Source organism: Centrocercus urophasianus, unplaced genomic scaffold (assembly GCF_019232065.1).
Source record: "Centrocercus urophasianus isolate 14NV4802_14NV808 unplaced genomic scaffold, USGS_Curo_1.0 seq_16, whole genome shotgun sequence".
Classification (NCBI taxonomy): Eukaryota; Metazoa; Chordata; class Aves; order Galliformes; family Phasianidae; genus Centrocercus; species Centrocercus urophasianus.
Window position 1 is genome coordinate 28,704,617 of NW_024884711.1, and position 27,600 is coordinate 28,732,216.

The window sequence follows — 27,600 nt, forward strand, 5'->3', positions numbered from 1 at the left end:
AAGTCAGTAGGTTAATGAGAAGGAGAGTCAGAAAGAAAGAAATTCTAGTAACTTTATACACAGTGAATTTCACTGAAATCCTGGTCCTTTAAAGTTCAGTCCTGTCACACATGAAAATGCAAGACTGGTGTATTTTCCTGATGGAATTTCTTTACTGTGTAATGAAAGCTGAGACTGCATTTCTCTGTGGTGTTTCAGTGTTGTTTAATCCCGTGAGCTCTGTGGATGTTTCTCCAGGAGAGAGAACAGTGAAGTACTGATATAACCTTGTCTATCACCTGCTTTCTCAAGGCAACACAGCGTGCCATCAAAGGCAAAATTAGTGCTGTGTGGTCTTTTTTTTTTTTTTTTTTTTTTTTTGAAATATAGCATGTGACAGAATATTTCCTCATTTAGCACTCAGGGCTTTCTCTCCAGCCTAAGAAACCGAGAAGCACTTCTCATTGTCCTTGCTTCAGCAAGGCTTCGTTATTAGCAGCACTCATTGTATGGCTTTTGGTGGAAGGAAGAAAAGAAAGCAACACTTGCAATGAGGTTCTCCAGGTTCTTGTTTGTTCTTACTCTCATTCACAGTGCTTTGCAGCTGGAAGGTAAGTGCCTTCCTCTTGTCTTCTGCAACGCTGTGTGTGAAAGGCTTTTGGGGAATTAATTAGTATGAGTAACACAAATGACATGAAATAGTTGGATTACATTTGGGAAGTTATGGAAGACAATATAGTTTCCATCACTTTTGTTGCACTTCTTTCACAGATGTTAAGCAATGAACTTTTGCAGGACCAGATGTCTCCTGAGTAAAATTGTTTGTTATGGATTGCCTCACAGTTCCTGTTCTTAACTGTATGTGGTATTACTGTAGGGGCTGATGCATTGTATATTATAAATTAAACTGATTTAATTTTTGCAAGCTTTTTAAATTAATTCACTTTTTTCTTAATACCTTTTTTAGTATGTATGATACTCAGTGATCAAAAGACGTATCATGGGTCCCAACTGGTTATGAATCCTATAACTCTGGAGTGCTACTTTCTCATGTTATGTTTGGTTTCCCAATGCCATTCCTAGTTGCCATGGCTCCCAGTAGATGCTGCAGGTCAGCAAGGCTCAGGAACCTTTAGTGAGGCCTGGAGTGGTTCACCCGTATCTATAGTGAAAAGGAGAAAAAAAATCTGGATTCTGTGGGGAAAATAAGTGGCTCAGCAAAAATGGCTGTGACAACTGTAAGATCTGGTAGCATGAGAAAAGTTTGTGGAGGTCAAAGATCAGCAGACTGTGCATCTGACGACACGTGGCAATGGGGTGATAGTGACAGCAGTTTGTGTGAGGGAATTCTCATGGTTAATATAAATAAATCCAACAAGATATACTTAGCTCTTCTGATGCTGCTGGCTACCCTAATCTGCAATATAGTGATATACAGTAAAGGAATGCAAATTCAGTTCTCTATTTTATTGTTAAAAAACGATAAAATTGGTGTTGAATTGGGCTTCATTGAAAAATGTTTTATTTGATAGGAAAGCAATGACTTCTACTTTGTGTGGATAGGAAGCAGAATATGCCACTTACATTAATTATACTATGCTTTCCATTGTTTTGTTTTACAGACACTGAAATATTTTTAATATATAATAAAGTCAGCAAACTCTGTCTTCAGGCTTCTATTGCACAATCAGTTAGAACTGCCACTTGCCATCAAGACAATGAATCGCAAAAATTCACTTGGATTACTGATCATCAGCTCATGAGTGTGAGACTGAACCTGTGCTTGGGTGTTCCACTGAAGGAAGATGAGGTTGCGATCACCCTGTTCCCATGTAACCAAACAAGTGAGCTGCAGTGGTGGGAATGTAGAAATGAAAGCCTTCTTGCAATCCAGGGAGAAGACTTGTTTTTCAATCCTGGCAAGGAAGAACATGATAATGTTGTATTAAAAGAGCGGTTGAGTCCAAAGAGTTATTGGAAGATCTATGGGGTCATTGATGTTTTATGTTCTCAGAGATACGAAGGTACCAGAAAATTGGGTCTTTACTCCATTACACTAATTTCTTTCTGAGTGTTAGAGTGTTTTAGATCTTTAGCTCTGAATATTCTGATTCCTTCAGAAACAATCAGTATTTTAAAAAATAGCTGTACTGGGAGAGTTATACTTGAATTTAATTTAATATCTTTTGCAGTGTATTATATGTGTTTTATATAATACATATATCTTGTACTATATACACTGTGATATTATAGTAGTGTTATAGTATTATAATATTGTAGCATATTATAGTCCATAATTAGCTTCACAGAATAATAAAACAGCTTAGATTGGAAGGGATCTTAAAGCCTACTCAGTTCCAATCCTCTGCCATGGGCAGGGCTGCTCCCCACTACATCAGGTTGCCCTGGACCCCAACCATCCCTGCCTTGAACACCCCAGAGCTGGGCTATTACAGCTTCTCTGGGCAGTCTGTGCCAGTGCCTCATCACCCTCTCAGTAAAGAATTTCTTCCTAACAGCTGACCTGTACTTACCTATCTTACCTGTACCCTCTGTTAGTTTAAAGCCATTCTCACTGTCACTGTCAGACTGTGTAAAAAGCTGGTCTCTTGCTTATAAACTCTCTTTTAAGTACTGAAAGGCCACATTAAGGTCCTCCCAGAGCCTTCTCTACTCCATTCTGAACAAGCCCGTCTCCATCAACCTTTCTTCATAGGAAAGTTTCTCCCGCCCTCTCGTTATCTTTGTGCCTCTCCTCTGGGCCCATTCCAACAGCTCTGATTACTCTAAATTGCTTTTCCACATAGCAATACATGGGAAAGCTAATATGGAAATAAGTTAGAGATGCAATTCAGCAATTAATATAGCATTTTTGACAGTTTACATTATCTTCTATACTACTGTTATGCTTTTGTCTTCTCAGAGACCTTTACGCTGCTAGGAAATGCTTTTGGGGCACCTTGTGTGTTCCCTTTCATGTACAAGAAGCAGTGGTATGCAGAGTGCACGAGTGCTGGCCGCTCAGACGGCTGGCTCTGGTGTGCAACGACTGCAGACTATGACACAGACCAGCGATACGGATTTTGCCCAATAAAAGGTAAGTTATCTGTTTCCCTGCAGTTCTCTTTAGCTAATCAGAGCTAGCAGAGTGTCAATATTTTTATAATGATGCATAGTTTACATCAACAAATTGCACTGCATTGCTCCATCCTACAGCACAACACAAGGAAGTAACATAATGTTGCATAAAGATTTGGAGAAAAGTGACTGAAGAGTAAAATAGCATGCAGTTCCCATTAACTGTGGTGGTTCTGCTGAGCAGCAGGATAACTTTGAGTTCCTTCTTTCCCTGTCGAGATACATTCTGTGATCATTGTACAACTCTTTTTGATGACCCCCATTGTGATGGATATGGGCATAAATATAAGTGCTTTAGGAAGCATCATGATTAAGCTAACATGTTTTTAATATGCATATATATATATATCTACGTATATATATGTATATATATATTTTCTTCAGTGGAAAGTGCTCTTTCGTTGATCCTAAAGAGTCCTCTTCATATAGTCTGGATATTTCTTTAAAAATGAAATTTTTCTGAAAATTGGCTTCCATTTCTGTGGTCACTTCTCTTTCCATCTCCCTTTCTGGCTGTATGATTGACAGGTAAGGCTTTGCAATTCTCCTGATCTTCTTAACAATCCCCTGCCTTTTTCCCCAGTGCTCTGCAGTCAAATGTGCTGTTGAGGTCACTACACAGATATCTATAACAGTAAGCCTAAATGGCATGTGACACAGGGATCAGTTAATACTTTTCAAAGCCTTTGAAAGCCAGTTCTCAATTCTTTTTTTTTTATTTATTCAGCTTTATACTGGCTTTGGGGAATAATCAAACGTCTAATCCAATTTTGTATTGTATTTTAATAGGCATGAATGGATCCTCACCAGATCAAAGAGGCAAAGATAATCAGAAGAGGGAGCAGCATGTGGTTCAGTACCATGGCAGTGCCCCAGCTCTCAGACTGTGGCAAGAGCCACAAGAGGCTTTTAGCAGAGGAAGGTTTCTCTAAAAACTGTCTGATGCTAAATTCAGACCTATAGCTGTATCTCAGAGCTCTCAGTGGAAACTGCTGCCAAGAAAGAGAAGAAGCTGGATATCTTTAAATAAATTCCAGCTAAGATTTCTGCCACCGCGCTTTATGTAATATACATTTTAATGCAATCACTTCCTTAAGAGTAATTCCTGGATTATGTATCTTTATGCAAGAGTGAGGACTATCTTTCTGCCTGTTGGGCCTTTACCTTCATCTTTCCTTATCCCGCTCCTAAAATTTTCAGTGCTCTTGGAAGAACAGAACCAACAGACATGAGAATGTCATGCGTAAGGAGAACCTTTAGAACCTAATTTTTCTGTGAGTGAACTACTGTCCCCCCATTATAGTTATTTTCTCCACAGACAGAGATACCACTTGGACTACAGATGTGTTAAGAAATGCCTACTACCAAATAAACTCTGAATCTGCTCTCACATGGCACCAAGCAAGGAAGAGCTGTCAGCAACAAAATGCAGAATTACTGAGTATCACAGATATTCATGAACAAATGTACCTTAAAGGTAAGGAAATAAAGAAAACCCTAATCTACTTACATTCAGGATCTTTTCAGTCTATCACTATAGCTATGGTCTACCTTCTATGGTCTCATGAGCCTAAATATATTTAAAAAATAAATAAATAAAATCTTTTATAATTTGCAAGTTCATATTAAACTCACTGAAGTTTAAATGAAATTCAGAGTATTTCAGCATGCTGTAAGAGTAGCAGTTTGACTTTCTGTTTAGAAATGTTATGTTGTTTAAAAAATTGGTAAAAAAATTGGTTGTTTTTTCTGTTTTAAGAAAAAGCATCCTTCTGAAAAATAAATGAAAATTTCATTTTTAGTAAAAAGTGATATTTAAAAAAAAATTGACATTGAGAGAAGACATTCACTTATGCCAGAGGAAAGACATGTTTTGTGTCAAAAGCTGTTTGGCATGTGTTTTGTTTTGTTTTGTTTTTCCATTCATTTAGCATTTAGAAGAATATTAATTATTCACACATCTGAAATCATGGCTCTGCCTACTGTAGTATATCTCAGGACTGAGATGGAAGAAAGTATCTCTTGCTTTAATGGTGAAATTAACATATAAGATTTTTAGCTTTAAAGTTTACTCTTACACTATACTGATACTTCCACTTGAATATTGCCAGTCTTGTATAGGTTTAGACTGTTCCACAAAAAACACTGATTCTGAATTTACTCTATGAGATGTCATTTTGCAATAAGAGATACAAAAAGTAAGAGAGTGTTTTGTTGCTGCTGACTGCATTTTTTGTTGATCAAAACTTCAATATTTAAATTTATCACAATATCTAAAGATATTCATAGTTACATATTTAAGAATGTCATGTCTTCCTACAGTAATTATTAACGACTTTTGCTAAATAAAAAGTGATTTGTGAATCTTTTGGTTATTTAGAATTAACAGAAAGTACAGATTCTGCACTGTGGATTGGACTCAATAGACTGGACTTGAAGAGCGGCTGGGAGTGGATTGGAGGCACTCCTTTCCAGTATTTAAACTGGGCTCCAGGTAGCTGTGGCTTTGCTCAAATTCTGTACTTCTGAAGACAAAGAATACATACTTCAAATTCGTCTTTAAAATATATTCTCAGATTATTTGGGCATGAGAAAAAGTAGTATGTTAGTGTTAAGCCTCCAAAACGACATGTATTTAGCCTTCTTTGTTAGCTTTAGAAAAGTTTGTTTGTTTGATTGTTTATTGGTCCATCGTTTTCTTTTTCTATAGCAATGTAAGTCAGAAACTTCTATGTATTGCAAAAATATTTTATTTCTGAAAACCACACTACTTCTCCCACAAATATTTAGTTTTCCATTTCTGGTCTCTAGCAACAAAAATAATATTAAAAATCAGAGGATTGAGCAAGTTGCATGTTTGCTTACACTTTAAGTTATATTGCAAATATGCTTGATTACATGGAGGCATTCCCACAAATGGAGATCTTCCTCAGTTCAAAAAATGTTTAGATGTTGTACTAAGGGGCATGGTTTAGTTGGGAAATATTGTGGACTGGGTGATCTTGGGGGTCTTTTCCAACCTTTATGATTTTATGATGTAGTTCTTGCTGAATCTGAAAAAGATGCAATCTTTGAGGCTGCTGCCACCTCAGCCAGGAGTGATTTCTCCTGCTTGTTTTTGAGCTTAGAATTATATTTGTCTTCAGAAATATTCACCTTTTTTCTTTTTTCTTTCTTTTTTTTATCTTTCCCGAAGGAAGTCCCTCTCCAGAATCTGGAAAACTCTGTGTGGTACTGAATCCTGAAACAGAAGCTAAATGGCAAAATTGGGAATGTGATCAGAAACTTGGCTATATCTGTAAAAAAAGAAACTTTACCTTGATACCCTCAGGTATGTGATCTGTGCTGATAATTAAAAATACGAGCTGTTGTCTGAATTGCCTGTTTTTCCCTTTGGCAAAAATGAGCAGGAGAATTTTATTAGAAAGAACTATTTTTAACCATTACTGTCACTTTCATTTTTTTCTCATTCACGATTTTTCAGCCGTTGCACCCTTTCTAGGATGGTCTCTAAGTCCCACCACACAGGGTGGAACTGCCAGGTCTCTTTTTGAAACCGCAGAGTACTGGGTGTGGAAAAGGAGAACAAATCAAAAGTTATTTTTCAGAAAAGAGAAGTTAGTAAATACAGTTAAAGAAAGAAAAACTGACACATAGCAAAGATAACAGATATTTTAAGTAAATATTTCCCTGCATGTGTTTTCCTGTGCATATGTCTAGTTTGAAATTTGTCTAGTTGATTTTTTATCTACAGATACACTTAATCTTTCAAAAAATCGTAAGTATTCCGTTAAATACAAATGATTTCTGATTTTTCTTAACTGATAAACAGCCTCTAAGTTACAGAGGGTGTTACCATTTATACATTAATGTGATTTTTTTACAGATATTTGATCATCATAAAAACTGTAGATTTTGTGCTAAATAATAGACATATTAAAAAGCTTGCATTTTCCTAGTTAAAACAGCAAGTTTTGAATCGTATTCATACCTAATGTTTGCTAGCCATCGTTTCATTATAGCGAGAATCCCCAAAGAAAATTCTTAGGTTATAGCCTTTGCAGAGGATGGGTGAAGTTATTTTCAGCCTCCTGTCATTTGCATAGCATTTAAACTCTCTGGAAGTACTGATATTTATTTCTAGGTGATATTGGGCCCATTGCTTGCCCAGATGGATGGGTATCATATGTAGATCACTGTTACAAGATCTTCAGGGAAACCAAAGGATGGCAAGAAGCTTTGACTTCCTGTCAGAATGAAGAGAGTCACCTGGCCAGCATCCAACACCTTGAGGAGCACAGCTTTATAGTGTCTGGGCTTGGGTACAGTGAGTATTTCCAGTTGATTTTTTTTCTTTTTCTTTTTTTTTTTTTCCCTTGTCTGTATGCAAGGAGTTACCAGCCAGCTGACTTGAGAAGTAGAAATCGCGTATTAGAATTAAATACCTCAGCCAAAGACATGCAAGGAACCAAAGGTCGAGCAGTGATAGATTGGTGAAGTACATTCTGTGTCAAAACTGTCCAACCATCATCACAAGAACCACTTACAGGAATGTATTTTGCTTTCTTTCAATTTTTGATTCTATTATCATCCCCTAATCTAGTGACTACTGATGAAATTGTGAGTATCCTTCCAGATCTTTGCCTAAAACCGTAGGATTGTGCACTGATTTATGCCAGAGTATATCTCAGAAGTCGTCTAGTTCAGCCCCAGCTTGCACAGCTAGCCTCAGATCAGGTTAGACAACAATTTTAAGATGGTCCTATGTGGAGAAGGCAGTTACACTTGATCCTTGTAAGTTGCTTCCAACCTGGGGCAATCTATGATTCTATGATTTCATTATAATCTAATTTTGAATATGTACTGTAAATATTGTAATATGTGTGAAACGTTTCACATATAAGATAATCATGCAACAAACTAAATAATGTTCTGCTTTATAAACAAAGGGATTTTGTGTTCTGGAGCTTGAGGTAGCTGGAAAAAGGATAAAGCACTATAAGATGTCTTTTCTAGTTCTGTGTTTCTCTGTTCTAGAGCCAACAGACAAGCTCTGGATTGGCCTGAACGATCACAAGTTTCAAATGTTTTTTGAATGGAGTGATGGTACGCCAGTGACATACATCAGATGGCATCTGGGAGAGCCATCCAGCACCAACACCAGGCCAGAAGACTGTGTTATGATCAAGGGCCAGGTAACATTATTCAGCATGCATCTGGTTTTAATATAAAAACTAAATTGTTAACAGAAGAATAATCTGGCCTCCTATTTCAACAATGGCGTAGGGCCAGAAAAGGGGTTGTGAGGACAAAAGCTGAGACTCAAATATTACCTTTCATTAAAACAAACAAACAAACAAAAAAAGCCATTGTGCTACTTAAGACATTTTCTCCTCAAGTTCATCAGAAAGCAATCGCTGAAATAAAGCAGGTCTTTCAATGTCATTTGGACACGTTCCCCATTCCCTCACTGTTTTTTTTCTGATGGCAGCAATATCATATGAGGATCTCTGCTGCTGCACTTGTGCCTGCTCCTTTGCCTATTGTTGAGTGGCACAACTGCCTGTTCTGGGCCCTGCAGAACAGCTGGGGACCAGCTATAGTTGAAAAGTGGCCAGAAAATCTGTCACCTTCATCGCCATTCATCACTACTGTAGCAGTACTACCATAGACCACTCTACCATTTCACTGAGTGTGAGCCGATTTAGTTTTGTTATCAACTCAGAGAATTGCCTATAAAAGTGTACATTTTTTTTTTCAAAATGGAAGGAGAAATGAAGATCTATTCAATTTCTTTCGATTATTCATGTTAATCTCATTGTTACTTATTTCTTTTTCCTGCCTCATAGGATGGCTATTTTGCAGACTCCGACTGTGAGAAGAAAGCTGGCTATATTTGTAAAAGAAAACCTATACCACAACTAGCTGGAGAAAAGAAAAATACCGATGTAGGTTGCAAAAAAGTAAGTGTATAAGACTGGAAAATTAATTTCTCAGATCAAAAAAAAGGTCCTTGTCTGAGAATAATCTAAAATTACTTGAATTAGTATTCATTTACAGAATTCTATTATTTGTTATGGAGTTTCTCTCTCTTACGTTACATTAAACTACTTACAGAAACCATTTAGAAGAAATCTGAAATTTCAGAGCAAAAGTTTGCTAAGTCATAGTATTTACAACTATTGTCCTTCATTCATTTTGAAATTATACAGCTCATTTAATACATGAAACCACAATTATTTAAAACTCATATGGAGGTTCTATAATTCTGCTACAGGGATGGAGAAGATACGGGACCTACTGCTATTTTACTGGACATGTAGCAGCAACATTTTCCGAAGCAAATGACACTTGTGAAGGAGAAAAAGGTTTCTTAGCCACAGTTGAAAGTAGGTATGATAATGAATTTTCTTTGTCTTTTGAAAAGGTAAAAGTTGTATGTTTCAAATTACTTAGGGAACTATTTCTCAGTTGTTACACAAGATCTATTAGTAAATTATCCAAGCTACAGATGAGGTTTGTAGCACAAAAAAAGTCGCTTTTTTGTTGATTTATATGGCACATGAAGCAAGAAAAAGGAGAAAAGAATTCATCATCAGATGTCTAATCTAATTAGATAAATTAGATACATTGAAATTAGATAAATTTGGATAAATGCTTATTTTTTTCACTTGTGTTACTGTGATCTTCCTTGCAGATATGAACAAGCCTATTTGACTAGTCTTGTAGGGCTGAGGCCTGAGAAGTATTTCTGGCTGGGTCTTTCTGACATGGAGGACCAAGGAACTTTCAGGTGGAGCAGTGGTGAAGATGTCTCCTTTACACACTGGGGTGCAGCAATGCCTGGTAGGTGCTGTGGCTGTGGATGGTAGAGCCCACAGTCCCTATTCAGATTTTTACTGACATCAGTAAAAATCAGTAAAAATTTCTTGTAATGTAATGTTATCATTTAGCCTTCCAATATATTTTACAGGAACAGGCAGTTCCTAAAATCTATTTTTTAATTTCAAAGGGACAATTTGAATTACAGTTTTATACCAGGGTGTCTGATATACTTAGTCATAATTTTGACTTTATGTCTCTTCTTCACAAAGATATATGTGTCTATTATGATAGATGATTAGAATCTTGAAAATTGCCTTCTTTTTGATAAACAGGTTACAGGCAGTTTCTGAGACTATTCTGCACTCATCTCTGGAGAAAAGAGTGTGAAACAGAGCAACTGTAATAAAGACTTAAAGTTAGAAGTGCAAAATGACAGAATCAAAACTGATTCTGCCATATTTTTTCACTTATGATGTTAAGAAGCCTACATTCACATGATAATACTGAAACTGCACAAAAGAACAGAAAGCACTGTTTTGAAACGCTATGAGGGAATCTGCTCTCCTCAAGATAGAATGCATCCTTCCTAGTGATAATTTGTCTAAAATTTTTCTCAAATCTTTCAATGAGGTTATGAAATCTTAAATAGAATGTAAACAGCACAGAGCTATGAAACTTCTAGAAATGCAATAGGAGAAAACATCTTGCCAGGTACTCTACAGTGCCAGCAGATGAACAGATGAAACTTCATCATATCTCTTCTACTTTAGGCTTAAGTAAGAATGAGATCCTCATTATAAGCACAGGTTTTCCCTGTGAAAAATAAAAACTGTCTATCCATATAATTCATTATGAAGAACATCCGAAATAGAAAGAAAAACAAGGAAAATCTTCAAACTGATTATGACCTGCTCAGACAGAAATCTCCTCTTCAGTTCTGTGGAAAACATGTATAATATTTCTCTTCTGTTCAAGTTCTTCTATTCAAGTGCTATTGTATGACAAAAAGGGAATGGGCACTTCTCAGAGTTTTTAAGCAAGATTCAAGTAATTTAGAGTGTATGATGAAATAGTCAACATGTTTTTTATTTCTCATAAAGGAAGTAAATCAGGGTGTGTTGCCATGAGATCTGGAATTGCAGCTGGATTATGGGATGTTCTTGACTGTGAATCTAAGCAAAAATATATCTGCAAACACTGGGCAGCTGGTGCAACAGCCCCACCTATTTCAACTACTGCTCCGAAACCCACATGTCCTGAAGGCTGGATATCAAATGACGATGCAAGCTCCTGTTATAAAGTAAGTGCTTAAATAGTTAAAAGAAATGCTTTGAAATGCTTTGTTTTTCACCTCTGTGTTAAATAATCAGACCACTCTATTGGAAAAATGTTATAAGCAGTATAATCCATTTCTCCTATATATTATTTTGCTTCTTTGAAAACTTCATTTATATTTAATAAAGAGCATATTTCTTCATTTTATATTTTATGTGTATTGTGTATACATGTATTATATTGTGTTATAGATATACATATATATCCTTATTTTATGTTACACACAGTGGTATGTTTTAAAGCAATTTCTTCACAGTACTTTTGCAGGTCAGATATTAAAGAGAAATCATGGATTGAAGCTCGAGATTTTTGTAGACAAATTGGAGGGGATCTGGCCACCATCAACGATGAGGAGGAGAAAAAAATGATATTAAGAGGAAACAGGTGAGTATCTGTGCATTTTTATCTTACTAGACTTTAAAGGTGCTTAAAATGAACTATTATAAGAACTCAGATAATTTCTGAAACAGAGATTCCTAAAAATCCAAAAACACTGAAAACTTTGAAATTTTATCTACTTATAAGTGTGAACTGTTTAATTAAAAAAAAAAAGACTATTTTTTTCATGGCTAATGGATATCATTTAGAAATACATGAAATTATAGGACGTGGTGTTCTCAGCGGGGTTGAAAATATTACCAATATATTTACTTTTGACACACTTCAGCATAGCCAAAGCTGAGACTATCTTCAAGAGCAACAGCCTCTTTAAATCAGCAAAGGCCTTTCCTAAGAAAACAGAGTAGAGAGGAAATAAAAGATCACTACTATCAATAATTTTGATAAATCAACCACTGATGCCAATCAAATGTAGAGTGACTGTTCGTATAGCAGTTAGCAGTGCTACTGTGTCAGCTATTCTTCCAGCTCCATTGCTATGGTATTGATGATTAGTTAGGGACTTGATATTCTTTAAGTTCTTTACCAACCTAAATGATTTTATAATTCTGTTATCTTGCTTTGTTCAAGAAGCATCCCTTGTCGAAAGTATGTAACGATTACTAATGTTTTTAAAAGCTTCAGTTACATTTCTAAGTTAATACAACAGTGTTTGTATAAGTTGTGAATGCAGGGCTAGTGCACTGTCAATTACATCTGTTGCATCAGCACATTCAAACTGTGAATCCCAGTGAGTATAATAAGCATTTGTAAACTGCAGGGAGATTGTGTCATAGATGCTGGTAAGGCAGGTAACAGGGAGAAAAATATTAGATATTTCTATGGAGAACATATACATAAGTATAGCCTTCACCAAAGCTGATAGGATAATTAATACTACTTCACTGCACTTTGGAAAATGCTTCAGAAATTTTAATGTGTTCCTGGATGTTGTTTGCATTAGTGTTTACAAACTGTTCTGTTTTATAATTTGTGTTTGAGTCAGATACTGTAGTTTTGAAACAGTTTGGCTTGGTATATTTTCCTTGAATCCAGATGAAGGATTTGCCTGGAGTGATGGCTCTCCTGTAAGTACTTCAATTTTTCATCAGATTTATTTGGTTAAGATGTGCTGGGGTTTGTACATGTGCTTTTTGACTTTTTACTGTTCTCCTCTTCAAAGAGAATGCTAATCCTGCAAATGTTTATATGGCTGTTAACCTTTATTACCATCAGTAAAATCACTGCAACACATTTGAACACATGGAAGTAATCTGCATCTCACTATGGCCTGCAGCTTTCTGCGCAGTCTTCCAGTATATTTTCTTTTCCAAAAATGTAGTATGAACACATAGCATCACAACATGAAACTTGGTCATACCGGATCTTGTATCCATTCTTTGGCCAGAAATATATAAAGAGCTAAGCATGCAACAGATGTATTTCTCAGTATCCTCCTGCATTTTTCAGTAAGCAGAGGATCAGGGTCTTTCAGAAACAGAGCTGAGATCTGTATTCCTACATGATGTTCCTACAGAATTCCACTTTTTATTATCTCCAAATGCTCTTATACTCTATTTCCTATTTTTTGATCCATGCAAGGACCTTTCCTCTTGTAATGCCTTAGTTTAAAGTTTTTGGAAAGAGAACTTTGTTCAAAATCCCAAGTAACTTTTATCAAACAGTTCTTCCTTCCTGTTTGGATGACACTTCCTTCAGAGCAAACTTCACCAGATTTGTAAGACATGGCTTCCCTCCCAGAAGCCATGTTCCTGTCCTCATTAACTGAGAGAGAGGAAACAGTGAGAATTGAATTGAAGAATGTTATGGTCACTGCTACCAGATGGCTGTTGCACAGTATCATTTTGAACCAGGTCACAATCAACGCAGTGAAAACTACAATGCCTATGTAGGAACAGTGAGAGTGGGTTGGGGTGAATTCTTCAGCTAGATGAAGTTTATTAGCAGCAGTGCATTTGCCCATTTTTATTCTGACTGTGTCTAGTGCTTGAGATATGAGCAAGAAGAAAAGTCCTCCACGGCAAGACAACCTGATCTCCAAATTACTGACATTGCCCCATTGTAAAAATATTTACACCTATTTCTTTTTCTATATTTGTACTCTTAATAAGACACAGAATCTTTGTTTCTTTTTGCCAGTGGATAGTATAACTGCTGAAACAGAGCAAAAGATTATTTCTTTCATAGGTTAGGTACACAGACTGGAGTGATCATCCAAGAAGTTCAGGAGGACACAAGTTCTGTGGTGTAATCAACGGTAAAACATTTTCTGGGCAATGGCTTCTTTCAGTATGTGAAGAGGAGCATGGCTGGGTTTGTCAAATTAAAAAAGGTAGATTTATTATTCTCTTTAATCAGGAAGCTTAAATAACTTTTTAAAGTATTTGCTTTCTGATCTAATTTGCTGGAGAAAGATACAAAATTTTGAAAACGATACTGTTTCCAAATGCATGTCAAGAAAATTAGATAACATAATGCAGGCCAGGATTTTTCAATGACAGATGATAAGAATAAATGAATTAATTTCTTCATGTAAATAATGGTATATAAATAATGGTGCTTCATAGATTGCAAATATTTTGTAAAATAATTTTTTGTTCGTGTGCTTTTGATGTTGGAAGTAAGGAGTTCCACCTTCGTTACAGCACTGATCATGGATAAAGCCAGAAACAAATCTAAAAAATGTTTGGTACAAAGGTATTTTTTTTTGAGATCTGGCTGGATTTACTGCTAGTTATAGGCCTCTAGAAGAGGTAACAGGAGATGGCTTTCCTAAGGGAAAGCTCCATTAGAAAAGTTTGTGCTAGAGTCACTTAGTAAAAGAAAAGTGTTCGGGATCACAGTTGGTGTGTTTGGCACTTGTTGCTGAAGCTAATCATAGCTATAGCAATACAGTTAAGGAAAATTGACAAAACAGGTCCAGAAACAGTACTCCATGTTCTCCTCTACAATTATGAAGAAAACAAACATCAGCTTTTGGAAAAGAAATTGTTCAAAGCAGTGGCATTTATTTTTCCATCTGAGGCAGAACAAATTTGCTCTTAGTATATACAGTTGTATTTCCTTTTGCCTATGAATATTTATGATTAAGAGAGTATTAGATAAAGTAAATCTGGAGTTAATTTTCATCCTATTTATGAGAAGACCCCTCTGGAAAATTTTACCATCAAGAAAATGGTACATTTAGTGGGGCATCAGTAAAGAGAATATAAAACTAAAGCTTAAAATGTTTCAGATAAATCTACTGTGCTTCATAGCTCAGGAGACTGTTTTAATTAATGCTGATCTCAACAGGTAAGCAATCCATCTATGACTTTGCTGAAATGAAGTGCAGCTTATGATATATAATTATAAGACCATGTATTTCTCATAATGCATAGTTGAAATTTGTGGCTAAGCCTGCTTCTTTCCTAGTCAATGGCAAAGGAGTGCAGAAGTCTGCTTTATTCTTGCTTGGTTCCTTGCAGTCACTCACAGAAACCATGCCACATTATAGCTTCTGTTCTGTTGTTTTGCAGGAGTGATGCCAAAACCTGAACCAATTGATACATATGGTAGGTTTTTGCATGCATTTATTCATTTTTTTCATCACTTTTGAAAATCAAAATTGTTACTCACAAATGAATTTTTATGTCCTACAAATGAAGAACTTAAGTCTACCTTACTTGTCTTCCAGAGTATAAAATCACTGCGGATGGATGGGTCATGTACAAAGATAAGCTGTACTACATCAGCAAAGAACAAGTTTCCATGGAAGAAGCCCGAGAGTTTTGCAGGATGAATTCTGCAGATCTTGCTGTAATTAGTAGCAATAGTGAAAGAAGGTTCATACAGAGAGCTCTGATAAAAAATGTAAGAACCAATACAGTGTAGAAATAATTTTGACAACCTTGAATTATCTTAGAAATAGAGCTAACGGTATTTTCACCAATTAAATGTAACTGAGACCAATGAAATCCCCAACAATATGCTATTTTTTGTTCTGTGTGATTTGTTTTCTCCCACTTGGCATGTGCTTTTCTACTTTTTTTACATCAAAGAATTTTTTTTGAAATTTGGTTCAAGTTGGAAATCATCTTAAAGATCATTTTGTCCCAACCCTCTGCCATGGGCAAGGCTGCCACCCATAGATCAGGCCCAGGGCCCCATCCACCCTGCCCTCAAACATTCCAGGAATGGAGTATTCATAGCTTCTCTGGGCAGCTGTGCCAGTGCCTTATTGCTCTCTGAGTAATTAATTTCTTCCTAATATCTAATCTAAATATCTCCCTTCTATTCTTTTAAAGCTATCCCCTCATGTTCTAACACTACTAGACCATGTAAAATATCAATCTCTCTCCTGCTTATAAGCTTGGTTAAAGTACTGTGGAAGGCTGCAATGAGGTCTCCCTGAAGACTTCTCCAAGCTAAACAAGCCCAGCTCACTTAAACCTTTTTCATAGGAATGGTGTTCCAGCCCTCAGAGCATCTTTGTGGCCTCCTCTGTATCTGTTGCAATACCCTTCTTGTACTCCAGATGAGGCCTCACAAGAGCGGAGTAGAGGGGGTGATCACCTCCCTTGCTCTGCTGCCCATCTCTCTGTTGATGCAGCTGAGGATACTATTGGCATTTTGGGCTGCGCATGCACACTGCTAGCTCATGTCCAGCTTTTTGTTCACTAGACACCCAAGTCCTTAAAATAGTTTCTTTCTGTTTTAGGATAAATACAGGACAGAGTCAGAACAATACTTCATTGGTTTAAAAATTAGTCTGGATAAAACATTTAGGTAAGTTAAGATAATCATATCGTCTGTTAATAAAAAAAAGAATGTAGTCAGAGGTACTAAATGTGGTTATCAAGGACAAGGACTGAAGGTGGTTGTATGTTTAACAAGTACAAAGCAGAAGCAAATAATCCTAGAACAGACTGATTTCCAGTAGTTTTCCTCAAAAAGAAAAATGGAAAGAGCATTTTTTCTTGAGTCAATATATGCCGAAAGGAAAACTTGGCAGCTGTGCTCTTATGCTTTCTGTTTCAAAGATTGGCCCCATGAACTGGAGGTATTTTTTGCATCTACAGAAACATCAAGAATACTCAGATTAAAGAATGTAATACTAAGTAGATGATTCAGTGTGAAGAAATTAAGACAAATTAAACTTCTAATATCCTCTGCATTGCTTATTATGGCTAACTGAATATTAGTTTCTGATATTAGATGATGGTTGACCACTCCTGCCTGCCAATGGAAAATATTCTCGATATTTTCTTTTTCTGTACTGCAACCAGCAATAGTTTACCCAAATTTCTTCAAATTTGAATAATTAAATTTGATTTGAAAATCAAAGAGAAAAAAATCTGTAACAGTTTTTGCCAGTTCCTATAAATGCTTATGGACTTTGTCTTCTTTGTGAAATGTTCATTAGGATTCTTATTTAATAACTGAAAAAGTATTAATTAATAATTATTTGTGTATCTTTTCTTTAAGCTGGATAGATGGGACTCCAGTAACATATGTGGCCTGGGCTCCTAATGAGCCTAACTTTGCAAATAATGAGGAACACTGTGTGGTAATGTTTTCAAAGCAAGGTAGATAATAAGATTAAACTGTTAGACTTAACTTCTCTCCTTTTGGATTATATTTGATTCTGACAAACTTCTGCTGTTAGTGGCCATACAATCTTACTGCTATTTGCTGCAGTTCTTTAAGAGGGACAAGCCAACAAGATACAATGACTGACATAAGCTCCAGCTATAGAAGAGTATTCAGTATGGGGAGACTTTAGTCCCATGTGTAATTTAATGCAGATACCTCTCTGGGTTCAAGAGATTGGCATTGCATATTACAGTGCTCTGCACTACTTCTCCGAGTAAAAAACTGATGGATGAGTGGAGCCTATCTTCACTCCTGTGTACTTAAGAAAGTATTTATGACTTAGCTGCAAAATAATGGGAGTTTAAGGTACAAGCCAGTAAGAAGATAGATGACAAACATTTTATAATGTTTGAACACTATGTTATGCTCTCAGATTGATCTGGAATGTTCTATCTCATGCATTTTGCATGTTTTCTTTATGTTGCATTATCTCTGCTCCCTGCAATGTAATGATGCCATGGCCTGAACAAATCATAAACAGGTATGGGCACTGTGGAGAGCCCTGGAAGAGGAGGAACAGCAGGATCAAGCAGTTCAAATTAAACACAAGGAGCTACAGCTGTGCTACTATGAGAGCTTTAACTGGCTCATTCAAAGCTGCCATCGTTTGCTCTCAGATAAAACTGCAGACTGAAATATAAAGAGAGTACATTGTGTTCTGATTTAAAAAAAATAAATCATAAGATGTTTATATTTTTTCTCATCCTCTGACTCCTGTAATTCTACTACTTTGACAACTTAACGTGAAATCAGAATGAAGTTAATCAGCAGCCAGGGCATTTGCTCTTTTTTTTCCTGTCTTTTGTTCTTTTTGCAATTGCAGAGCAAGGAGCTCACAAACTAATGGTGCTGAGTAGCTAAAGCACATAAACATCTTTCTTTTGTAAGCAATATTTAAGTTCATAAATGCAGTATGAGTCTCTTTTACTCATTCTGAAGGTCTGAAAAGTAGAGATTACACTGTTATGCAAAATAGGATGAGATTTTTACAAATGCTATAACAACTTGTTTATTCAATCTATTTTTAGGCTTGTGGAATGATGTAAACTGTGGTGTCACAAGTAGATTTGTATGTGAAAGACATAATAGTTCTATTAATTCAACACTTGCTTCTCCACTTCCTCCTGGAGGATGTCCAGAAAGTTGGCTTCTCTTTAACAACAAGGTATGTCAATAAGTATCTTAAGTGAATTCCATATGGCAACAGGACTAAAAAAAAGAACTGTAATCATAAAAGTATGCTCTTGTTATTATGAAATAAAGAAGTAATTATCCAGTCAATGTATGCTGACTATATACCAAGACTTCTCTGAAGGTAACTATAGACATCTAACTTCATAGACAAACACAGTATATTGTTACTGCATAATACTTCTGTTTCTCTCCTGTGTTATGTATTTATGTTGCAAAGTGAAATTTTTAATGATTGGACTTGGAAAAAAAGCCCTTCAAGTGGAATGATTTAGAAAGAATTCATTTGAGCAAATCTGCTTGCTTGTATAAGAGTTCCCAACACTTTCAGTTCAGACATATGATCCCAAACTGAAATTGTTTTGAGCATGATTTTACATACAGTCTTGGTCTGGAAGTCCTCACTGCTGTGACAAAAGTATTTGTACCAATTGGAGTTGAAAGCTGTTTTGCTTGATGTACATACTCTGCACTGCAATTGCATCCCAAGAATGTTAGGTGAAGATGGCAAATAGCATTTCACACAGTTTTGCACAATGAGCAGTCATTGTCACAGTCACTGGAAGCCCGACAAGGAGCAGTGGCAATCACTTTCTGCAACTATATTACCCAAAGCCACTGAACTTAAATGATCTTTCTCTCACAGCAGAGGGCAGGCGGAAGGAAATGTATAGCAGGATTATATACCTCACATTGTTATGAGTAACTCAGTTCCTGTATTACACCTTGTGCAAAGAAGGGACATGCAAGCTTAAAGACCTTGCACATCACTGACTTACTACTCTTGAAATGTGTCAATTATTCTAGCACCATTATTTTTCTAGAGAACTGTGCATCCTATAGCTAATTGATAGTATTTACAATCAACAGTTTCCATCCCCATTACTTTGAATGAATGGTTGCTTTTTTCCCACTTCCCCCAGTGTTTCAAAATATTTGCCTCCAATACAACAAGAAAGCTGGCGTGGCATGATGCACGAGAAGTTTGTATTCATCTGGGAGGAAACCTGGCTTCTATACCAAATCAGCAAGTGCAAGGTACATATACAGGCTCTCCTGAAACATGTAACCTCTCAAAAATATCAATATCCTACTAAGGAAAGTGCTAAACTCTTGAATACATATCACAAAATTATCTGCTGAGAATGGCTTATCTACCAGGTCAGCTTATGTTTGGTTTTAATTCTGAAGTGTGAAACATTTGCTAAATCATATTACATGTAAGAAATAACATGTGTGTTTCTAATTCTTTCCATTACCTGGTTTTTGAGAAACTTCCAGTCTGTTTTGAGTGAGGTTGTCCAAATTCCTGAGACTTACAAAAAACTATTTTTTTTCTCTCACTGTCAATACTATTTTTCTGATTTGCTACATATGCATACAGTGTAAGGAAAGGGACATTTTCTAACTTGCTCCAGAATTTTTTCTTTGGCTGCTTTTCCCAGCCTTACTGCTTGTTTAACATATGTTTCAGAGATGATTTTCTAAGCACTTAGTTAAAAGATGATGTGCTCTGTATAGGGAAATGTTATCCTTCTAATTTGGCTGCTGTTCTGGGCTTGTCCACATTTCTTCCTGGTTTGGATGAGTCATTATGAACTTTCCTTAATAAGAAGTTTTTGCTTCCCTCTAGCTTTTGTCTACTATCATTTAAAGGATGCTACAACCAAAGTTTGGATTGGGATGAACGATATCAACAGAGAGTCTACGTTTCTTTGGGCAGATGGGAGCACCGTTTCCTATACCAATTGGATTGAAGGTGCACCAGAAACCAAGCAAAGCTTCTTCGACTTTTATGAGTTCGAATTGCTGGATGATAACACTGTGGAGGTGTGGAAAATATAATCAGCCTCTATATCTTAGGCAACCAGATGATTTTCTTAAAAGGAAAGTTACAGAAAATAACAAAATGTTGAAACAGGTCCTTCAGCCAGCAGAATGGACTTTAGTAAAGCACCTGAATAGATATTCCAAATTTACCAAAAATATTTGGCAGAGATTCAGAAGGACAAAAGGTCTGAGCTATTGCAAAATAACAATTAAAAAAAAAAAAGTAGAAACAAACAAAAAAATTACATCAGTTCCCTTCAAAACTGCACCACCACTAGCATTAAAGTTGCAACACAAAATACAGAAAAGTTATTTAAAAAAAAACAAAATTAAGGTCCAAAACTAACTTGTCCATGTGTATTTCCCATTTCCTGGTTAATGTGATTTCAACTTGTTTTACTAGTTTCTGATGGTATAGAAGGATATCTTCAACTAAAGGGCATTTGTTCTGTTGAAGTTAAATCTCTTTTCTGAAGGAGTTTCTGCAGAAATATTAGGCAGCTGGTGGTCACTGGAGACTCTTAACATGTGCCATCAGTCAGCTTGTTTATGATTAAAACTCATTCAAGTCAGCATAGCAAATAAATTCAGATAAAATACAAAAAGTTGGGCAAGAACAATCCTGAAGGGGAACCATCTAGAGGAAATGTTGAAGTAATTAAAAATAAGGAAGTAAAGGGAAATTTTTGTTGCTCCTGAAGACATCTGATAGTGATATCTTTAGGCTACAAAAACTGATAGAGAGTGCATGCTTTCTGCAAGATAATCAACATATGATAAATCCAGAGCAGTGCTTTTAATAATAGTTCATATATGTTTCTTCATACGTGTAAATTCTCAGAAGTAAATCTAAATAATAATAATAATAATCAAAATTGAGAAGAATGGAATGATGGTCTTATTTTTATAGACTTTTCTTCTAGATTTTGGCATCACTGAGAGTCTGGTTCAAATGGGTCACTAATAAATATCAGGACAGATCATTTGTCAGGAATCTTTTCAAACTGATCCAGTGACATAGGTGCTCAGTAAGCTCTTCTCCTCTCCATCACAAGGCTTGCACTAGGAGCATGGGATTTTCATCTCACTGTATACTGTTTGCCTTTTCTGATGACTGTTTACATTGCCCTCTTTTTCAGACAGACTGTGTTTTCATGACAAAATTAGATGGCAAATGGAGAGACGATAGCTGTGACAATGAGAGAGGCTACATCTGCCAAATGAATTCATGTGAGTTCTGCTTTACCCAGTCTCCTAAATAGGTTAAGTATCTTGGTTATATAAGAACAATATAAAATTCACTGCAAACTGTTATCACTTTTTCTAGCTCTGAATGTCATTTTGAATCTCTCAGATTTTAAGAGCTCCTTGTCTTAAGACAAAACTTTTTTCTAATTTGTTCCGCAGAAATTATTGGAGAGGAAGCACTGTCTTAATTAGGATTTTGTACCTAAATCATGAATAATGCTAGAGAATAATACATGAAAATATTTCTTCTTAGTGAAATAGAAGATGCTTAGACATACTCTTAAAGCGCAGAGTAAAATGAGGGACTTGCAGTGAGACTTGCAGTGATATCCCTGTTACTCCTGGCTGTATCTAAGAAGATATAGTCCTCTTCTACTGAAACTATTCTGCCCAATGTTGTAGGAACTCTAATAAAATGTACTGTCTCTTGGTGGTGTCTTCATCTTCAAAGAATATTTTTATGTCAAAACAAGAAATGTATGTTTGTTTTCCTGCTATAGAATTGTAGTTACACAAATCATTGTAGCCCAGATATGCAATGGGAATGGAGCAAAAGCACAGATAACGAAACAGTTTTGCCTCACCTTTATCACACCACTGCCAAAAAAAAAAAAACCTAAAAAAAACCTGTCCTCTCTTCAGTCAACTGCTACAGCCTGCTTGCTCTCAGCACAGCTAACTTGTTTGTATGAACCCCATCTCCCTACACAGCAAACAGAGTTTCAAGAAGGCATTTTTGTCTCATTTTATTTCACAGGGCAGAAATAAACACTGTTTCACTCAGCCGTGCAGACAACATTCACACAGCCCTAATAGACAGGCTAATGACTTAGTCAACAGTGATCTGTTAACATAAAGTATCTCAAGTTGTGCTAACAGAGAACAACAGTAAATGTCTTAAAAGCCATCCCCAAACCCTCTCCTACCAGTGACCTGAAATAAGTGTGTATTCAGATATCCAGATGTAGTCAAAATATTTTGAATTACGGGAACACAAATACTCAATTTATAAGGGAAATTTCTACACTAGTCTGGCAGCCAGCAAGTATACTGTCTAGTTCACGGCACCCAGGATTTTAGTCTGTTTTTTACATTAGCAAATTTAGCTTTTGTTTTACAAAGTTTTTTTTTTGTTGTTTATTTGGTTTTATTTTACGTATTGTTCAGGAACTTAAATGAATAATTTAATTTATGGTTATTTTGAACCTTTTTTTTTTTTTTTTTTTTTAATTTCTTCTATGCTGGCTACCAGTGGTCTGTTTTAAATTCATGCATCCTATTTTTGTTCAGTAGTTACTGCACTATTTAACTTACCGTCAACAAATCCATCTTCTGACTTTGTCCACTATGGTGATAGCAGCTATCTAATTGTCTCATCTAAAATGCACTGGGAAGAGGCCAGAAGAAACTGCCAGGAGCAACATGCAGAACTTGCAAGCATTTTAGATGCCTACATCCATTCATTCCTTTGGATCCAGATACAGAAATATGGAAAACCTGTATGGATTGGCCTTAACAGCAATATTGTAAGTGTTGGACAGATGTGGGGTTAGGTGATCAGTGAACTCTTCTGCTTCTTTTGTTTCTGTTGGATGCTCAGCTTACAGCAATTCTGAAATAACCATCCTGTTGGTGGTTACACCGTGTGTGTACATGAATTTCTAATGGCCCTATGAAAACTTATTATAGGCTTTCATGCACCAAGTCCAGTGGAAAGAAATCACAAAAGAGGTTGAGCAGGTTGGAACTAATACAAAGAGAAAGCTCCAGAAATGATAAAAGAAATGGTAACAGAAATAATGTTACAGTCTGAGTGTCACAAACCAAGTTTAGCTACTATGCAGAAGCCATTAGCTGTTCTGAAAGCCATTGTAGCTCTCTGCCTTATATAGGGCTACTTGTAACTTTTGTTTATATCACAGTGGTTGCTATGAGTATTAGAGAGAGATTTTGTAGAAGATCTTGGCTGTTAAATATCAAGTAATCTTTACTCACCAAATTGCTCAGTCTAAATTTAAAGCAGAATACCAGGGGCGAGTTCATTGTAATTGCTTCTCTTATATAGGTAAATAATTTAAGATTGATTTATAGGAGTTTCTTACCATGTTTTATAAAATTGTTTTAATTTCAAAAAATCCTATTGACAGTAACGCATCATTGAATAAGATTCATTCTTAGTTCTTATGTAACTACAGCTTCCAGTGACATTGGTACTGTGAATAGTGTTTAAAACAACAGAGCAGCACCTGTTTGCTTTTTTATTGAAAATCTCAAATAAAAATGGAATGTTGTGTGCTTGAGCTTTGTCTGCTATAAACACCACACAACTTTATTATCAAAGCTTAACTGTTTTCAGACTAGGAGCTATTACAAATGGACTGATAACTGGAAAACCAGATTCACTAAGTGGGCAGCAGAGGAGCCAAAGAAGAAAAATGCTTGTGTCTATCTAGACCTTGATGGTACTTGGAAAACAGCGCCTTGCAAAGAAACATACTTCTCAGTTTGTAAGAAATCAAATGGTGAGTAAGTGAATGTAATCATTCAAAAGACACATTCTTAATTCCACTACTTTGCCGAAACCTAGAGGCTTTGTTATGGCTTAGGTTAAAATCCTCATAACGGTAAATTTCAAAATACTGTCTACCTCCATGCAGAATCTGCAAGTTTTCTACTAGATGATATATGAGCTAAAGCCTATGGCACATGAAAGCCTTTTGTATAAATGGATATGGCTATGGATAGAAATATGGATAAAGTAAGTGCTGGAGCTTGCACCACCTGCGTGGACAGCAACACCTGGATAAGTTCATGCTCTGTTGTCACATTGACAGCCAAAAATGCTAGCAAGAATTTTACTTCCATTTGCTATTGTTACAGCTAAAGCAGTTCTGATCTAGGCATAAGAGCCTTGGGAATGGGAATGATAGTTTAACTACTGGTAGAGGTATTCCAGAGTTATGTTTATTTGTAGGTTTTGCAGAAGCATGTTGTTTCCTTCCTTGATTAAGGAGGCTTGACTTTGAAGTTACACAATATAGTCTCTTCCATATGTAAGACTCAAGACAGGCTTAAACACACCTGAAAGGGACTACTGAGTTAAACTTTCTAGACATACCTTTGGTCTTCATATGCAGTGCAAGAACCAACAGAAGTGAGTTATACACATGATAAATAAACTGATTTTTCAGTGACATGCTAAACTGATGGCTCATTTGTATAAAGTGACTGCAGAAACCATAAAATATGGGACTGTGATATTGACAGTTTGTTAACTTACAACAACTTGCTGTAATGTGAGAATGCAAATTTAAGATATGAATCCTCATCGCTCAGGGTTTCTTTTCTTCACAATGCTGCCAAGCCAGATAGGCATTATAGGATGTGATTTGCTTCCATATCTTAGGGAATGTGGCTGGAGAGTAGATGTTTCACAATTCTGAATGCCTAGATCTCCTTGTTGTCTGAGCTGGGGCATAGAGGAATAGTCAAGAGTAGAGTTTGAGGTAGTTAACGCTTGCTGATATGAACTGTGCTCCATTTATTCGCATACCCCACTTCATGTGTTGCTCACAGTGCAATAACAATTTCAGACCTTCCGACCAATTTCAGTCTTCTTTAGTTGTAGCTCCAACTGAGCCTGTTCAGCTGTCTGGTGAATGCCCTGAAGCAGCTGACCTGCAAGCCTGGATCCCTTACCATGGGCACTGCTACTATATCGAGGCATCAGCAGCAACAGGGTGGGCCCAGGCCTCTCTCAAGTGCACTCATTTAGGTAAGAGACTTCTTTGTCAACTGACGTGATCTTTACTAAGGACTTCTACAAATTCTACACAGAAATGTAAAAACATTGATTTTAGAATAACATAAAAAATATTTATTTAAATTGAGGCAGTGATGGGGAACCATGGCTACCACCAACAGGGGTGCTGTCCTCATAAAAATCACTGAATCACACACTGCCCCAAATTGCAAGGGACACATAAGGAGTAAGTACAACTTCTGGAGAAGAAATGGGTGAAGCCAGCATGCATAAAACTTTCAAAAGTTATCATTTTTACAGCCTTAGAAGAGGAGATCATTCCAGTGGTTGTTTGCCTATATTGTGGTCATTTGCTTGTTAATGCTTTTCAGGTGCTACACTGGTTTCAGTAGAAAATGCGGATGAATCTGACTTTCTGATCCATACAATACAGCTACTTGGAAACAAAGTAGGAGGCTTCTGGATAGGTCTTTACAGAAATATGGATGGTAATACCTTACTTTCAATGTTTAATTTATTTGCAAGGCATTTTTATCTATGTTGCCTTTTTATGAAGTCTGTTTCAGAAACGTGAACTCATAATGGATGGTGCTTGAATTCTAGCAGTCTCTCTATTTTGATATTTAATTCTGTGGTGCTACTTTTGAAATATAGACAACTTTAACAATTTTCAGAACTCAAATGTTTTTTTTTTTTTTTTTTTTTCCAATTGTAATTTTAAGGAATTCTTTTCTACTCTGGCATTTCTCATTGTCTATAGCCATTCTGGATTCCAATTAATGAAATACAATTATCTCTGTAGTAATTTTCTGCAGTTTTATTGTAGCATTCCTACCTTTCTTCAATGATCTTCCAGTAAGAAAAAATGACAATGTCTCCTCCTGAAAAATGTGACATTTTTGAAGTAATTTTCTGTGGTATTAAAACATTTGTGTGGTACATTTTAAAATTTATTAGTATATATATTTCTCTTTAGAGAAGTGGTTGTGGTTGGATAATGCTGCAATGGACTTTGTCAACTGGGATTAGAAAGCGTCTGATGAGGAGCACCACTGTGTGGAAATGACTGCACATTCTGGTTACTGGGACAATGCTGATTGCTTTTCTGAAAAAGGATTTATCTGTAAGAAACCCAAAGGTAAGTGCTAGAAATAGAGCCCGTCACTTTACTACTAGCTTGCATACTTCTATATCACAAGTCTGGAAGTTATTTCTGGTGGTTTGATTTGACATATCCCACTTTTCCAGATATTTGTGATTATTTTAGCAGCAATGTCTGCTCTCATATGGAAATATGGTAACGTTCTGTGTATGCTCTAGGTTGAGAATGAGACTTTCAGAAAATTTTTAATATCTAATGAAGATTCTTGTGCAAACTTAGTTCCCAGAAAAGGTTTAAGTATTGTCATAGTTGTTATACTCTTGGAAGGAGGAATTCATCTGAATATTCAAGTTTTCTTTTCAAGTGTGCTGTACTCAAATACTACTTCAAAAAGTGTTGTAATATTGGGCCTGATTTAACAACTTCAAAAAACAAAAATGCCTGAGGAATATGAAAAGATCCATTGGTTGTGTTGCACTAGTAGTATCATGAGCACTATTATATGAAAATATATAGAAAGTCACTACAGAGCCTGTCTCATCAGAATTTCTGAAAAACTTTTGGGCAATAGTGGACAGTCAAATGTTCTGGGGGAAGAGGAATATGTAGTAACACTTTTTTCTTGTATTCCCAAGTGGAGATGTAAAACATATAGCTGCCTTAAAGAGAGCTTGCCTTTTGCTTCTCTTGGCTGCGTAGGGCCTATTCTGCATGGTGGAAAAGTAAAAGAAACAATAAAGTTCATTTCTCTTTCTTATTTTCTAGGCAGTGGGACCCAGTTTTTTTTAGCATAAATAAAACCAGCAATTTAGCACAGTCGTGAGTCTAGCCTCCGGCACAAGCAAAATGTAGTATGGAGAACATTGATCCCAAAATGATGGTAGCCAGCATAAATTCCTCAGTTAACTTTTAGCCTGCCTCAGTGTCTGCACTGATCTCCCTCCATCACCCTTCAGCCCTGTGGAGCTGAAATCTCACAAGCATCCATTTACTTGAGGCAACCTAAGGCCCACTTGGTCAAGAGTGTGACTGGCACTTCAGGGAGAAGAGGGAACCAAGCAGAAATTGTGTCCTCCAAGTACTTTCCCTCTCTCAGTGCTATTTTGTTTTGTGGTTTCAGATGTACACAGAATCACGAAATGTGGTTTTACCCAGT

The 27,600-nt window shown here is 36.3% G+C and overlaps 1 protein-coding gene across 1 annotated transcript in view; it reads left to right on the forward strand.

The window, feature by feature from the left end:
• The first annotated feature begins 529 nt into the window (after positions 1-529).
• LOC122159475 (macrophage mannose receptor 1-like) overlaps positions 530-27,600 on the forward strand; it is a 57,523-nt gene continuing 30,452 nt past the window's right edge. The window contains 28 exon segments of the mRNA XM_042817085.1: positions 530-590; positions 1,602-2,003; positions 2,903-3,076; positions 4,436-4,594; positions 5,498-5,611; positions 6,314-6,448; positions 7,262-7,444; positions 8,155-8,312; positions 8,967-9,080; positions 9,395-9,510; positions 9,815-9,963; positions 11,043-11,242; positions 11,534-11,661; positions 12,662-12,743; positions 13,864-14,008; positions 15,195-15,230; positions 15,353-15,528; positions 16,376-16,443; positions 17,143-17,243; positions 18,339-18,475; positions 19,425-19,539; positions 20,135-20,331; positions 21,471-21,561; positions 22,873-23,105; positions 23,936-24,101; positions 25,202-25,354; positions 25,714-25,830; positions 26,319-26,480. Coding sequence (XP_042673019.1) covers positions 530-590; positions 1,602-2,003; positions 2,903-3,076; positions 4,436-4,594; positions 5,498-5,611; positions 6,314-6,448; positions 7,262-7,444; positions 8,155-8,312; positions 8,967-9,080; positions 9,395-9,510; positions 9,815-9,963; positions 11,043-11,242; positions 11,534-11,661; positions 12,662-12,743; positions 13,864-14,008; positions 15,195-15,230; positions 15,353-15,528; positions 16,376-16,443; positions 17,143-17,243; positions 18,339-18,475; positions 19,425-19,539; positions 20,135-20,331; positions 21,471-21,561; positions 22,873-23,105; positions 23,936-24,101; positions 25,202-25,354; positions 25,714-25,830; positions 26,319-26,480 — 4,072 coding nt within the window.